At 35.9% G+C, this 16,952-nt stretch overlaps 1 protein-coding gene across 3 annotated transcripts in view; it reads left to right on the top strand.

The window, feature by feature from the left end:
* Ttc30 (tetratricopeptide repeat domain 30) overlaps positions 1 to 16,952 on the top strand; it is a 65,121-nt gene that overhangs the window by 8,721 nt on the left and 39,448 nt on the right. For all 3 annotated transcript variants that reach the window (XM_081730389.1, XM_081730390.1, XM_081730388.1), the window contains exons 3-6: positions 2,115 to 2,324; positions 6,351 to 6,476; positions 10,524 to 10,659; positions 13,050 to 13,214. In XM_081730389.1, coding sequence (XP_081586515.1) covers positions 2,115 to 2,324; positions 6,351 to 6,476; positions 10,524 to 10,659; positions 13,050 to 13,214 — 637 coding nt within the window. The remainder of the gene's footprint in view (positions 1 to 2,114; positions 2,325 to 6,350; positions 6,477 to 10,523; positions 10,660 to 13,049; positions 13,215 to 16,952) is intronic.

Below are 16,952 nucleotides of genomic sequence, written 5' to 3'. Positions count from 1 at the left end.
CACGTTTTCATTCCATGATTAATTTTATAATAATTCACTTTCATTAAACATTCCTCTCCTTTAGCCTAAAGGACATAATCGTGGGACGTAAAACTAAAAATTTTATTTCATTTCATTTAATCTAAATTCAGAGATATAGTAAAGGGTGTATCTCAGTACTCACACTTTACGTGAGATACGTTATCCTTTACTTGTATTTGGACCACCCCACATGTGAAATTCAAACATGGATATACGGCACATAAAAAAATAAATAAATAAAAATTATATGATAATACATAATAATTCAGATATACCATTTCGTAGATGTCACAGAAATCACGATCGAAACAATATCAATTTTGAGCAAAATTTCATACATACTCTCAAATAGTTGCAAGTCAGGTTTGGAATTTTGAAGTTGATTGCAAAAAAATCATGTGGAAATGTAAAGTGGTTTATAAACATTTATGTTCTAAGCTAGCGTTTTCAACAATCTTTCAAAATCAAGAAAAAAATATAACAATAATACACTACAGGGGAAATGAAATGGAAATCTTTTTAAGTTTTACGTCCCACAGTTATGCCGGCTAGGCTAAAGAAGACGGTGATGATGAGAAATGAATGAAGAAAGTGAGAGGAAACGGGAGAACCCCGAGAAAACCCACGCACTCGGTGTTTGCCCACCACAAAGCTCACTTTGCGCAAGCTGGGATCGAACCAAGGACCCCATGCGCCAGAGCTGAACGCTCTACCACTGAGCCACCGCTTGCCCCTAATACACTACGGGGGTTTAAATGATGTTGACAAGGTTAGATATCGGACAACTAAGCCACAGTGTATTTTAACTGTTTGCAATTCTGACTACATGAATTTTCGTGTTTGAGGTAAAAACAATCCATTGTTTATGTTACAGTACAGAAGTAGGAAAACAGAAACATACGTAATCTTGTTAATAAGGTACGTAGTACTGTAGTGTGCTGTAATTTACTTGTTTTGGTACAGTAACAAAGACATCATACGAACTATATACTATATAATAATTTTAGTTCATCGTTTGTTGACCTCATGTTCTCTGAGAAACTTTTCCGTATCCTTTCACATCATTTCGTGATTAAGTCTGGCGCTGATGAAATGTTTGGTTTACTGTTATTCAGTTATAAGTGAAGACTGCTGGGGAAAAATATAACGAGTTATCTACCTTTGTGCGACTCATATTCTTTTCTGCATCAGTTAATGCTGTCTACTGAATCAGATCCAGGAACGCAAGAGCACGAAACATATCTATAATAATGAACAGAAAAAAAAAAGAAAGAAAAACCTCCATTTTTAGTTAATTCCCTATCATACTCCATAACAAATAAAGCGATAATGCATCATCAAGCAGGCAAAGTATTAGCTTAATAATATCTCAAAATTTTACTTGAGAGCCCCGACTGATACGAATTCTTCGGTGTACCTTATTTTGAATAGCTCTGATCTAAAGTTGTCATTGTTAATTATTGAACTGCAGCCTGGTGCAATAGTGCAGGGGCCGGCATAATGATATACCCTTTTCGAAATCCTCATAAAAGGACCAACATAGATCCTGGTCAACATTTTATTTTACCATTGTGCAGAGTATATTTACCATAATACACACTGAGTCTTCAACGAGTTTTGAAGATGTTATCGCCCAGATATTTACTTTCATGAGTAATGCTTCTTGTAGCGCACCGTGAAGCTCAGCATTATTCGATTTGTTATTTCTAGTGTTATTGCAGTGATCGCATTACGAATGCTATTCTTCAATTCCTCTGTTATCTGCGGTCTGTCTTGAAAGACTTCAGATGTTTTCAAAGAAAGAAATTAACGAGACAGATCTGGAGACCGAGACGCTGTTTTACGACAATCACGAAATCAGCCTTCTTCAAAATGGTTTCCAATACAAACCCTAGATGTTCATCATTCCATGACATGTTCACAACTAAAATGGCATATCTTATACTGCTCAACGACAGAGGATTCGAATCCCTGTAAATATAGTGTGCATGGTGGCCAATTCAAAAAGAGTATATCATTATGCCAGACACTATATAATGTACCAACTTCTTCTGTATATATTAAATTCTTACATGTAAATGTTTATTTTATAGTCTCGTGCGGGACTCTCTCTTTTGGCGTACTGCTACTTTTACACCCAGGACTTTGTGAATGCTTCCAACTGCTACGAGCAGCTGACCATTCTTCTCCCTGACGAGGACGAGTATCGCCTATACTATGCCCAGTCTCTGTATCAGGCTTGTCTATATGAGGAGGCAATGAAAGTTACCTCTCAGATAGATAATCCTGATTTTCAGGGAAAGGTAAGTTTGCTATCTAAGAATCACAACTGAACAAAAAATTTTAGTAAGCATAAGTATTTCACACAAATTGTTCATTGTATATTTTTTCCTGTAGTTTAGTTTTTAATAGTTTTTTCTCTTGTTCATTTTAAGATCTTTCTTTCTTTTTCAGAACATTAAATGTATCTTCATTTAATGCTTCTATCCTACTTATTGTAGGTTTACACTGTTTCCTTCAGCATAAAATAGGACTATTACTTGTGAGAGAAGAGCTGTAATTATTATTATTATTTATAAAATGTCGAACTTTCGAAAAATTATCTTCTTCTGAACTTTGACACCCATGGTTCCAGGTGCTCACGTACGCTCACACTATACAAGTGATTTCCAAAATAATAAAAACATCTGGAGTTGGAAATACATTAGATGTCTGGGTTTGACAACGATCAAGCGGCGACCGCAGTACCGGACTGTTGGTGGTGGTATGTTAGGGAAAACTGGGTACTAACTTACGTGAGGAGCGGTAGAACAGTGTGCAGTGAACTGAACTAATGCAAAATGGGCGACCTGTCTCATTTCCGAAGAGGGCAAATTGTTGACTTTTGAGTACGTGGTATGAGCGCTACGAAAGTGATAGGTGTGTTGAGTGTGCTGCGAGAAGTAGTGCCCAAGGTGATGATGGTCTACAAAAGTCACGGCAAAAGAACATCGATGAAGAGGAACAGTGGTCGGAAGAAAATCTAAAATGACAGGTTCCGCTGAGCATTAAAGCGGATTGTCACTCAGAACGGTCGTGCGACTGCGGTGAAAATGGCAAAGAAACTCAAGAAGTATCTCCCACAGCCTTAGGCGACAATTACAGCTTGCTGCGAATTGCATGGCATGGAAGTACAGGTCCACTTGCACGAGTGAGGCAGCTGATAAAGGATTTTAACGCTTTACGTAGTACGGTGCCAGTGGTGCCGCGAACTTGCAACATGGACCTCTGATGACTGGAAACGTGTAATATGATCGGATGAGTCATCGGTCACTTTATCCCAAACCAATGGCCATGTTTTTCTGTGGCGGACGCTCAAGGAAGCGTAGGATCTACAGTGTCTATATCAATTTATGAAACGTGGCTGTAGCTCTGTGATGCTGTGGGTCACAATATCCTGGTTTTCAGTGGCTTCTGTACGGGCGGTTACCAGTCGCATCGCTACCCATGATACGTTACCATGTGCATTCTATGCTCCAGATGTTTCCGGCCTATGGCGCCATATTTCAGGATAATAATGTGCCCATTGACACAACTGGAGCTATTGCAGCGTGTTTTGAGGAACATCGGGATGAAACTGAATACCTCCTTTGTCCCGCCCAATCCCTGGACCTGAACATAATTGAACATCTATGGTCCGTTTTGGAGACAGGAATCCGGCGTATTTCCGCCTCCATTATTTGTGATGGAACTGAGTAATACACTACAGGCGGAATGATGTAATATATATATATATATATATATATATATATATATATATATATATATAGAGAGAGAGAGAGAGAGAGAGAGATAGATAGATAGATAGATAGTGCCAGCACATGTGACATAAAGTATGAGATTCAATCATGATGTCAACCTCTACCTGCTCGCTGCAGATATATAACAGTAGATTTAAAACAACCGGTACCTTGCAAAGAAAAAGAAAGCACAGCGACAGAAATATTCAATAACCTTCAACTAATTAAGTATTAATGTTAATAGTTTTTATAACCAATGTAAATGGGAAGATCTTGAAAAGGTTAAGACTGTTTGTTGCATTTATAACATATTTTCATTTATTATTATTATTAAGTAATTCCAATATTAAAGAATAATGCTATTTTACAATGTTTTCTGTTTCTCATTTTGGAGCGAAGACATCATTTACGAGAAATAAGAGATATTGCAGTAGCAGTTCTACAAATTTTAATAAGTTCCTAGTTATTTTAAGCTTTTAAATAACTTTTAGTGTAACACTTTTTTTAAAAACACCCAGATCAAAGATCTTGCCTAATTGGGAAAATTTTGGTGTAAAAAGATCATTGTAAGATTTTAAAAATAAAGGGTCCATGCAACTTTTTAGCACTACAAAGTAGCCAGTCCTTAAAGTTCTTTGCTTAGCTTTGTGCTGTTTAAACTTTTCGAAAGCTTTTAACACTCACGAATGTTTCATGTTGGAAAATTTAGTTTCCACTGCACTTAAAATTCGTTCAAAAGAAGTTCAGTGATTTAGAAATATATATAATTCTACAGAATTTTAGAAATATGCCAGTCCAAATAGCTTCCAGTTTGAAGGAAAACTCTATACCAACAAAGTGATGGTCTCACCGTGGGGAGTCGCTTGTCAGCTTTACTCGTTAACGTAGTAATGAACCATTACAAGTGCAACATACTGACATTCTACGCTGATCAGCTTTCCTCGGAACAACTTGCAGACTGTAACTCCTGTCAATCTGGGTTCCATAGAGGCATACGCGTATCACCCTCTCAGCTGTTATGTACCAGAGTGAAGGTGGTGTTGTTGAGCAAAATGCCGCCGAGAAAACTCTCTTTTGGGAAGAGTACGTCAGGGCTCTTTTCCATGCAATCTTTAGAACTTCCTGCATAATAAAACAGTATCGGAACAATGGCTTTGTGTAGGATGGGCCACTGTTAGTGTTATTACTGAACGTTATTTTCAACAGCCTCCTACCCAACCCACATCACCAACGAAACTGTATCCAAAGAGGACGTCAGTGAAACTCACAAATCCTGTTCTCAAGAAGAGTTGAGTTTGGGTTTAATGTCCCGTTCAGCAGCGAGGCTATATGAGACGTGGACCTACTGATTAACGTGGAATCTGAACCACATGAGCCCCCGCCGGGAATCGAACCCGGGTCTCCCACGCCAAAGGCGCGTACGCTAACCGCTTAGCCACGGAGAAGCTCTGTTCTCAAGATGATATGGGATATTGCGGCCACAGCGTGTTATGGCCAAACGATTATATGTGGCTCAATAGATGCGCTTTTGGCGTGGGAAACCCGGGTTCGATTTCCGGCAGGAACTCATTAGGTTCAGATTCCACGTGTTAAGCTGTAAGTCCACATTTCATATAGCTTCGCTGGATCTACCTAAGTGACCGTGGAAAAGTTCCCGACATTACTTATAAAGATATTCATGAAAAAGACAAACGTAACTTCGTGCACCACGCAAAGAAAATTTCGTGAAAAGTTTTAATGGTTGTTACTGGCTTTTGTTACATAGGAAGCTCAAGATTCTGTAAGGGTGAAAAAAAAGTTTCAAAATCAACGTTGCTTATTACCTAGAACACGTCTCACTCCTAATTTACACATGCAAAATACCAGGATTGTATGACGACAATATCCATTATATGGAACTGAACCAGAAGGTGCACCATCTTGCATTGATATGATTCTGTTAGACTTCTTAGCATTAGATATAATTTTGTCTTGCAACATTTCGGGGCAATTACCTTGATTAACAATTTCTTCCAAAAATACTAAACACGCCAAGTAGGGAAACTCGGGTTCGATTTCCGGCAGGAACTCATGTGGTTTGGATCCACGTTAAGCAGTAGGTCCACGTCTCATATAGCCTCGCAGCTGAAAAAGAATTTAAAATCAAAGTTATCAATTCGATATGTAGTTGTTGGCAAGAATCATAGATGGTAGATAGATATACGCTTTCGCTAGTAGCTGGTTGCTACACTTAAACAGTAATTCGTCCCATTCAAGAACAATGTGTACAATGTAGAAGTATTGAAATGTTAGTTCTCACTATATACCTAGGTGTATTCGAAAAGCTTGTAGAATAGATTTGTAACACGCTGCAAAAGAAATTAAAATTTTAAATATTAGATGAATTTTGACAAAATCTAAAAACTTTTGCCTTAGGAAAAAGAATCCACACGTCCATATCAATTTTAGTCAATTATACTTTAAGAGGTCGTAAAATTGTTGAAAAAATGTTAAGGGATTACCTAAGTATTGTGAATTTGTAAGTGATGTAATACATTTTTTTCTTTCTAGATTACTAAATTAAAAGCGGCAATTAAGTATGGCGAAGAAGATCTTGCAGGGGCAAAAAGTTTGGTTGACAGCAGTCCAGAGGATGACCCCGACACTGAAATAAATCATGGATGTCTTTTGTATAAGGTAGTTGCTTTGTGATTCAGTGTAATAGAAAATTTCATTGAGAATTGATAGTAATTTGGAGTTGTAGATATTGCGTCAGTACTATTGGCACTGTGGCTTCTCGACTGAATGTACAGAAATTCAGAGCATCATTCCTTGCAGAGAAATTTGTTTTAGAATTAAAAACTTAATATTGCTGACTTTAGTTGTATATAATACTGCATTTGAATTAGAGAAGAGTTTCGTAGTGTTGAAATTTTATAATTTCCATATCCATGTATTTATTCACTATAATGCCACCTACTAGATAGGTAATATGCAGCGTGAAATTGAGATTCAGGTGTGGTAGCGACTTTCGAATTTTACACTGATATGAGAAAATGTAAGTAGATACCAGAATTAGGAAATCCCTGCGTGATCCTGGAAACCGTGGAGCCACTTGTAACCTCTTCAAGTATCTTCATCCGCACTCTAAGTGATCCCTTAAATACTTAATTTCTTCAGGTTTCATTCACAGTGGCTAATTTTCTAGCGGATGGTGCGAACGTGTAAAATTGCCTCATGATATTGTTTCAAACGTACACAGTCTGCGCTGCAAAGCAAAAGAGAATAAAACAGTGAGAATTATAGGTTTCAAAGATTATTCTGTCTTGAACTAACTGACAAACAAAGCTTCACGGTTAGCTTTCTGCTAAACAAGTAAAAAGTTTCTGTAGCAGCACTCTAGTACAGGAACAAATACGAAAAATGGCAAACACTTCTGAAGTGGTGTTCTTTTTCGGATAAAACTGCAATTAATTAAGAGTGCAAGTTTAAAATCTTTAACCCTTCGTGCCTATAACGTATAAACTATCAGAAAATAACAGACGGATATATCCATCTTAAGCACTTAAGGGTGAATAGTTCTACATAAATCAAGAAAGAGAATGAAAAGGAACGTGTACTATTCTTCTTCTTCTTCTTCTTCTTCTACTTCTTCTTCTTCTTCTTATTATTATTATTATTAGTAGTAGTAGTAGTAGAAGAAGAAGAAGAAGAAGAAGCAGGAGGAGGAGGAAGAAACGTGGCATGCGATAAACAACACGACACTTATGGCAGTGTAAAACAGACCCCTTCTGCTAGTCCTGGTATCTTGTCCTCCATTCCATGGTGAATCGGGAATAAAACCATGTCATTCAACGTTTGGAGAGCATGTAGGTTTTTTTTTAATTGTTGTTTATTCGTAATTTTAATTCTTTTTCTTGTACGTAGTTAGAAAAAATCTACCGAAGATAGATGAACTCAGTATATAAGAAACAAATATTTTAAAACATTGGTTTCCAACTATTTTTCCTGGCGCTCCTCTTTTGTAAACTTTGGGAACTTCATGCTTCTCTTAATGTTTTTGTACGATACATGTTATTCTGTATCAACGCATTGAATAATCACGTCTCTCACTTCCTTTATCTTTTACGATACAATTCTCCACTAGCCTTATCCGCTTGTTTAGATTGTGAAGTATTGCCATAGAAGAAGAAGGAAAAATGAATACGGAAAAGAAAATATAAACAAGGATTGGGATACTGTGGTAACACAATTTGTCAACAATAATCACATGCGCGATTGCCTATTCTTAGAATTTAAGATTTAACTTGCTTACAAGTTACTATATATGGTATCTATATTATAAAATTGAAAGTGACTATGTTTGTGACTCCTAATCTCTTGAACCACCCGATCGATCTCGATCAAATTTTCAACGTATATGTGGTTCTGGCCTGGAAGTGTTTTTAGCTATTCACTCTGACGGTACAACTTAGGGAAGGGGGAGGACCGGGACATAGAAAAAATAAATAAAACTTAACAACTCTTGAACTACCTGATCGATCTTGATCAGATTTTCAATGTAGATGAGGTTCGGGACTGGGATGATTTTTATCGTTTCACTTTGACGGAGCAACGTAGGGAAGGGGGTGGCGGGGGAAATATACAAAAATCAATAAATATAAAAGTAAAAGTGACTATGTTCGTGAATTAGTTACTTTTGAACCACCCGATCGATCTCAATCAAATTTTCAATATATATGAAGTTCAAACCTGGGAAGTTTTTTATCATTTCATTTGGACAGTAAATCGTAGAGAAGGGGAGGAGAGGAGGGAAATATATGAAAATAAATAAAACTTAATAACTCCTGAACCACCCGACCAATCTCGATCAAACTTTCAACATAGATAAGGTTCGGGCCTGGGATGTTCTTCATTTCACTTTTACAATGCAACGAAGGGGTGGGAAAGGAAGGAGGATATGTCAAAAAAGTAAAAATAAAAGTGACTGTCTTTGTGACTTCATCACGCTTTAACCACAGGACCGATCTTAATCAAATTTTCAATATGGATGAAATTCGGACCTGGGGTGGTTTTTATCATATCACTTTGACGGTAGATCTTAAGAGAGGGGGAGGGGAGGGGACAAATATATAAAAATAAATAAAACTTAATAACTCTTGAACCACCCAACCGATCTCGACCAAATTTTCAACATAGATGACGTTCGGGCTTGGGATAATTTTTATCATTTAACTTTGACGGTGCAACGTAGGAGAGGGGAAAGGGTAGGCGGAGATATATGTAAAAAAAAATAAATAAAAATAAAAATCAAAGTGACTGTCTATGTGACTTCACTCTTGTATCACCTGACCGATCTCGATCAAATTTTCAACATAGATGAGGTTCTGGCCTGGGATGGTATTTATCTATTCATTTTGACGATAGAACTTAGAGGAGGAGGTAGGAGGAGAGATATATAAAAATAAATAAAACTTAACTCTTGAACCACCTCTCGATCACATTTTCAACCTAGATTAAGTTCGAACATGATATGATTTTTGTCATATCACTTTGACGATGTAACTTAAAGGAGGGGAAAGACATTTACAAATAATCGAAAATGACCGTTATTAGTGTCGAATCTATAGTTTTTTGATGTCGCTGAGATGAACAGTGACACTTCCGATGCCGTTTAAATCCAAATTCAGCTCTGGGGGCCGCGGTGGCTCAGTGGTAGAGTGTTCACCTCTGGTGCTTGGAGTCTCAGGTTCGATTCCAGCCCCCGCCAAGTGAACTTTGTGGTGGACAAATACCGTGTGCGTGGGTTTCCTCGGAGTTTTCCCGTTTCCTCCCACTTTCTTCATTCCACCATTTCATTCATCTCTCATCATCACCGTCTCCTTTAGCCTAGCCGGCATAAGCATGGGACGTAAAACTCAGAGATTTCATTTCATTTTCATCCAAATTCAGCCCCGCAAAAATTGTGGAAGAGTATATATATATATATATAGATAGATAGATAGATAGATAGATATAGATATAGATATAGATATATAATATCAAAATTACCAATATCAGTATCGAATTCACACTTTTCAGGGTCGCCGAGATGAACAATGACACTTCCGATGCCGTGGCCCGCAACATGGGGAGGAGAGGGGATATATAAAAATCATCGAAAATTATCAATATCAAGGAGCGCTTTAGTAATAGTAAAAAGTGACTGACTAACGAAACATATTACTATTTTTTCTTCTTAATTTAACCCAGCGAAGCGGATAATTGATGTTACTATTACTATATAGTACTGAAATTTTCCAAAGAAGCAAAAGTTATATCTAAGAAAAATATCGATTTTCATCACCGGGGCACTGAGTAAAATTTGTTCATTTTTTCATAGATACTTGGCAACTCTTTTTAAGGAAATATCTAGTTGGTTTCAAACATAGCTATAACATATAGCTAGCTTCATATAATCAACATTTTTCGACATTGTTATTAATTTTCATATGTTCATTATTTATTCTTAACGGACCTCAATACTAGTGTACTAATGAAATTTTAATAGCTGTGTTTACCAACAAGTCATTTTTATAAACTATAAAAGTGAATTTAAGTCCACAATGACCTGGTGGTGAAAACCGTACTTTTTCGATTTATAAGTTTCGCTTCTTTCGAACATACCAATATCATTTTGAAAGATGTTACTATAAAATGAGACTGTAATTATCGAGTAATATGTTTTTCGTTTATATTTTGTAGGAAGGTCGATATGAAGATGCACTGCAAAAATTTCTTACAGCTCTGCAAGTTGTAGGCTACTGTCCTCACTTGTCGTACAATGTAGCTCTCTGTTACTACAGATTAAAGGAATATGCTCCAGCCTTGAAACATATTGGTAAGCTGTTTTTGTAACTTTTGTACGTAATTTTGCAATCTCTCTTTGTTTTACAGGATCTAAAATTGATAATATATAATTTCTGTTCCATGTTAATCCATTCGAAAAATACTGAGAAGTCATTAGTTAGAATAGGTATGTAGAGATCTGAAGTTCATACACTGTTTATGTGAATGTCATGAATAAATCATAGGCATGATAAAATGTAATGTTAAAACTATAATCAAAATTATCCACTATGGAAATAATAATTTCATCCTTGTTTCTGGGTTCTTTGAACACTTACAATACTTACATAGAGTCAAACATTACATTAATGAATATCGGAATTACTTTTGAAGTGTAAATTGGAAAAGCAAGATACAAATAAAACCAGATTAAAGGAATCAAAGATGCAAATAAAATAGGGTATAGCTTTTATTGATAGCTTTAACAATGAACTAAAACAACAGTACTCCCAGTTACGAGGCTGATTCGTTTCAGACAGTTACTCCGAAAGTTACCCAAATCAAATTGTCCCATATGAAATGCTAGAGACTCCATTAATTTATTCCACATTCTAAAAATATTAATATATGAGTAAAAATCAATTAGCGTATTCTATTCTGAAGAAAGGTAATTTTCTTTAAAGATAACAATGGTAAATATAATCAGTAATATAGCTTTCCCTACTGTTCTAGTGACTATTTAAAGAAATATCTGGCGTTTCTTTGTAGCACCGTGTCCCGAGTTCAATTCCCAGTGAGAAGCTTTGAAATTTGAATCTATTACGATGGTTCGGATTCCACCTTAAACTGTACATCCACATTTTCTATAGCCTTACACACACACACACACACCAAAGAAAGAAAGAAAGAGAAAGAACGTTTATCATACCTGTCAATTGAATATTCGCTTTCAAGTTATTCTTCTCCGAAAACTTGAGTTGAAATAAGACATATCTATAGATCAAGGTACCATTGTATGGTTGCAAATAGCAATAAAACTACGCACTAATTTTATTATCTAGCAACACTTCATTCACTAGTATTGATCTTCAGCATTGATGGGTGCAATGAAATAGCCTTTAAATTTGGATAAACGAAGAGGACAAGCATTCATATTACACTTACTGTGTGTAGTCGTGATTTAATTGAAGAAATTTACCTAATTTTCGGGTCCCAAAGACTCATACTAGAAGGTTTAGGATAAGCGAAGAATTTAGAAACTAAAATATAGATATCTTAGTTTGTAAATTTTTCACTTATCCTGTTGCACTTTTTACTAGAATTCTTTGAGATCCTACAATTATGACGACCCGCATTCTTATTTGTATTTTAGTGACAGCGCCTGGTGATAAGACCGAATTTTAACGAAATGCCACTCTTTGTTCTACCGAAATCAAACGAATAACTAATAAAATAATATATTTAAATAGATAAAAAAGACTTCTATCTCAAAGCTTGTTTCCACTGCGACTAGTCTTTAATGTACTAATTATTTGTGGAAAATTCTCAACAAGATAACGGTGTTCAAGAGTAGTGAGCTTTGGCAACTTCTCTTCCCAGAAATAATCTTATGAACAAATTAGAAATTAGACCTCTTATGTTTAAATTTCAGGATTAGTCACGATGAAAATTTTTTCAACATGAAATTCTTTTAGCTGCAAGATAACAATGATGAATAGATGAGTTATGCCCCGAAATCGTATGTATAAACAAACTCTAATGGATATTTGAGAGAAGGGTTTATTTTTATTTATTTATTATCTATTTGAGTTATGTCCAAGAGTTTGTCAGTAATTATTCGATAATCATTTTGAAAAAATGAAATCTTTCAGTTTTACGTTTCACGGTTATGCCGGCTAGGCTAAAGGAGACGGTAATGATGATAAATGTATGGAATGGTAAAATGAATATAAAGTGGGAGGAAACGGAAGAACCCACAGTGTTCGTCCACCACACGCGAGCTAGGATCGAACTAGTGACCCCATGCACCAGAAGTGAACCCTCTACCACTGAGGTTAATTATTTTGTCAATAGACTAGGTACAGTGCAGACGCAATTCAGACTCCCACTGGGAATCAAATTCAGGTTTCTTGCACCAAGTATTACCTTGTAACAGTGAACTTTTATATAATGTAGCTAGAATATATCAATCTTGTGGTAAATTTAGTCTCCGTGAAAAAAATGACTACTTGTATATTTCTTGCAGTTGTTGGTAGCATAATACCAACTCAACTATCTTGAAGTTTTATCCTAATATTTATTTAAATTTACATACAAATTTATCTTGGTTATTTCTTAAAGAATATCAAGAGTGATAATACATATATTATAGCGAATCTTTTAAGGGAATAATTAGTTATTTACTTTGATTCTTAATTATTAAGAATTAAATTTCTTTTCCAGCTGATATAATTGAAAGAGGTATCCGAGAGCACCCAGAGTTGAGTGTTGGTATGACAACCGAAGGTATTGAAGTTCGTAGTGTTGGCAATACACTAACCTTACATGAGACTGCTCTCATAGAGGCGTTTAACCTAAAGGCAGCAATCGAGTATCAACTCAAAAATTGTAAGTAATGGCTAAACAAGTAAATACTGATAATCTACCTTGCTTGTAAAGACTTCTGCCTCGAAACGAAGATAATGAAGTCATTATATATGTAAAATGTAAATTATGTTTTAAAATATGCTTTGGTTATACCTGTGCGTAGACCATTCATCTTCGATATAGATATTTTTAAGATAGAAATTTAATTTTAAGATGTGAATGTAGTTTACATGTACAAAAAGCTTGAATACCCAGTTCTATTTCAGGTTTATATCTTCATTCATAGCTAGACTTGCAGGCATATATTTTTAAAGCTTTTCTTGCTAGCTGACGTATCAAAAATCCCGTAAGTATGCGAGTGCAATGCTTTCCAAAGAGAGGAGAATACTTGATTTTATAATTGGTTTGAGATAAAAGTCGAAAAATATGTAAATTCATGTAGCAGACATTGATCATCCATCATATTTGAATTATTCAATGAATATTAGCAGCCCTATAAGTTGCGCTCTAATGCCAGTGGCCTGCATCTTGTAGCTTTACTGCCTAGTAATGTGCTATATAGCATTCGAATTATGAGTGAAACTGATTAACTTTTCGTGAAAATCATAGAAATGAATTCGTTCAAATCAGTGTGTGGTTAGATAGTTTCTTTTCAACGAAGATTTTACAGACATTTATCATCGCATGATTAAAATGTATGGTAATATACACTTGGAACTAAGGGAGATAGTCCACAGAAGTCCTTCCTCGTCCAGGTCGGATCAGAGAATTTTCAAAAAGAAGGAACTATACCAACCTTCATTATTACTTAAGTAATGGTAAATATCTTGACGATCGGCGTCTTGATAGCATTTAATTTCCATTGAAAAGCCATATTACAGAATTTCTGCTTCAATAAAGGTTCAGTTTCTGATAGTTTACTAAAAATACATATAAATAAAAGAAGACTCATTCACAAGTCAAATATTTGAGTAATTATTTTCGTCCTTAATTTGATATTTCCCTGAAAAATCAAGGACTACATATCGAATCCATCCGATCGGGATCAAACTTGGCATGGTGTGATACATCTTCAGCTTGTGTATATTATGTTGTACAGGCTTTCGGTTCCTGGGTTATGGGCGGTCAAATTTTCAGTCATACTCGCAAAGAAGAAGTCATACACCAAGTTTATTCGATCAGAACCAAATTTGGCATGGTGATATATCTTGACATGGTATATAAGCTTGTGAAATATTATGTTGTATAAGTTTCGGTTCCTGAGTTATAGCCAGTCAAATTTATGAGTCATACTCGCAAAGAAGAAGTCCAAGACCAAGATCATCCGATCGGAACCAAACTTGGTATGGTGATACATCTTGACATGGTATTTAAGCTTGTAAAATATTATATTGTACAGGTTTCGGTTCCTGAGTTATAGGCTTTCAAATTTTCAGCCATACTCGCAAAGAAGAATTCATACACCAAGCGCATCCGATCGGAACCAAACTTGGTATGTTCATATATCTTAACATCGTATATAAGCTTGTGAAATATGTTGTACAGGTTTCGGTTCCTGAGTTATAGGCAGTCAAATTTTCAGTCATACTCGCAAAGAAGTCATACACGAAGTTCATCCGATCGGAACCAAACTTGGTATGATGATACATCTTGACATGGTATATAAGCTTGTGAAATATTATGTTGTACATGTTTCGGTTCCTGAGTTATAGGCAGTCAAATTTATGAGTCATACTCGGAAAGAAGTCATATACCAAGCTCATCCGATCGGAACCAAACTTGGTATGATGATACATCTTGACATGGTATATAAGCTTTTGAAATATTATGTTGTACAGGTTTCGGTTCCTGAGTTATAGACTGTCAAATTTTCAGCCATACTCGCAAAGAAGAATTCATACACCAAGCGCATCCAATCGGAACCAAACTTGGTATGGTGACACATCTTGACATGGTATTTAAGATTGTGAAATATTATGTTGTACAGGTTTCGGTTCCTGAGTTATAGGCTGTCAAATTTTCAGCCATACTCGCAAAGAAGAATTCATACACCAAGCGCATCCAATCGGAACCAAACTTGGTATGGTGACACATCTTGACATGGTATATAAGCTTGTGAAATTATGTTGTATAAGTTTCGGTTCCTGAGTTATAGCCAGTCAAATTTATGAGTCATACTCGCAAAGAAGAAGTCCAACACCAAGATCATCCGATCGGAACCAAACTTGGTATGGTGATACATCTTGACATGGTATTTAAGCTTGTGAAATATTATATTGTACAGGTTTCGGTTCCTGAGTTATAGGCTGTCAAATTTTCAGCCATACTCGCAAAGAAGAATTCATACACCAAGCGCATCCGACCGGAACCAAACTTGGTATGTTCATATATCTTAACATCGTATATAAGCTTGTGAAATATGTTGTACAGGTTTCGGTTCCTGAGTTATAGGCTGTCAAATTTTCAGCCATACTCGCAAAGAAGAATTCATACACCAAGCGCATCCAATCGGAACCAAACTTGGTATGGTGACACATCTTGACATGGTATATAAGCTTGTGAAATTATGTTGTATAAGTTTCGGTTCCTGAGTTATAGGCATTCAAATTTTCAGCCATACTCGTAAAGAAGAATTCATACACCAAGCGCATCCGATCGGAACCAAACTTGGTATGTTCATATATCTTAACATCGTATATAAACTTGTGAAATATGTTGTACAGGTTTCGGTTCTTGAATTATAGGCAGTCAAATTTTCAGTCATACTCGGAAAGAAGTCATACACCAAGCGCATCCGATGGAAACCAAACTTGGTATGTTCATATATCTTAACATCGTATATAAGCTTGTGAAATATGTTGTACAGGTTTCGGTTCCTGAATTATAGGCAGTCAAATTTTCAGTCATACTCGGAAAGAAATCATATACCAAGCTCATCCAATCGGAACCAAACTTGGTATGATGATTCATCTTGACATGGTATATAAGCTTGTGAAATATTATGTTGTATAAGTTTCGATTTCTGAGATATAGGCAGTCAAATTTTCAGTCATACTCGGAAAGAAGTCATACACCAAGTTAATCCGATGGAAACCAAACTTGGTATGATGATACATCTTGACATGGTATATAAGCTTGTGAAATATTATGTTGTACATGTTTCAGTTCCTGAGTTATAGGCAGTCAAATTTATGAGTCATACTCGCAAAGAAGAAGTTCAAGACCAAGATCATCCTATCGGAACCAAACTTGGTATGGTGATACATCTTGACATGGTATTTAAGCTTGTGAAATATTGTACAGGTTTCGGTTCCTGAGTTGGAGGCTTTCAAATTTTCAGCCATACTCGCAAAGAAGAATTCATACACCAAGCGCATCCGATCGGAACCAAACTTGGTATGTTCATATATCTTAACATCGTATATAAGCTTGTGAAATATGTTGTACAGGTTTCGGTTCCTGAATTATAGGCAGTCAAATTTTCAGTCATATTCGGAAAGAAGTCATACACCAAGCGCATCCGATGGAAACCAAACTTGGTATGTTCATATATCTTAACATCGTATATAAGCTTGTGAAATATGTTGTACAGGTTTCGGTTCCTGAATTATAGGCAGTCAAATTTTCAGTCATACTCGGAAAGAAGTCATATACCAAGCTCATCCGATCAGAACCAAACTTGGTATGATGATACATCTTGACATGGTATATAAGCTTGTGAAATATTATGTTGTATAAGTTTCGATTTCTGAGTTATAG

This window comes from Thermobia domestica, chromosome 11, assembly GCF_964235325.1.
Source record: "Thermobia domestica chromosome 11, izTheDome1.hap1.1, whole genome shotgun sequence".
NCBI lineage: Eukaryota > Metazoa > Arthropoda > Insecta > Zygentoma > Lepismatidae > Thermobia > Thermobia domestica.
This window is presented reverse-complemented; position numbering and strand designations above follow the sequence as displayed.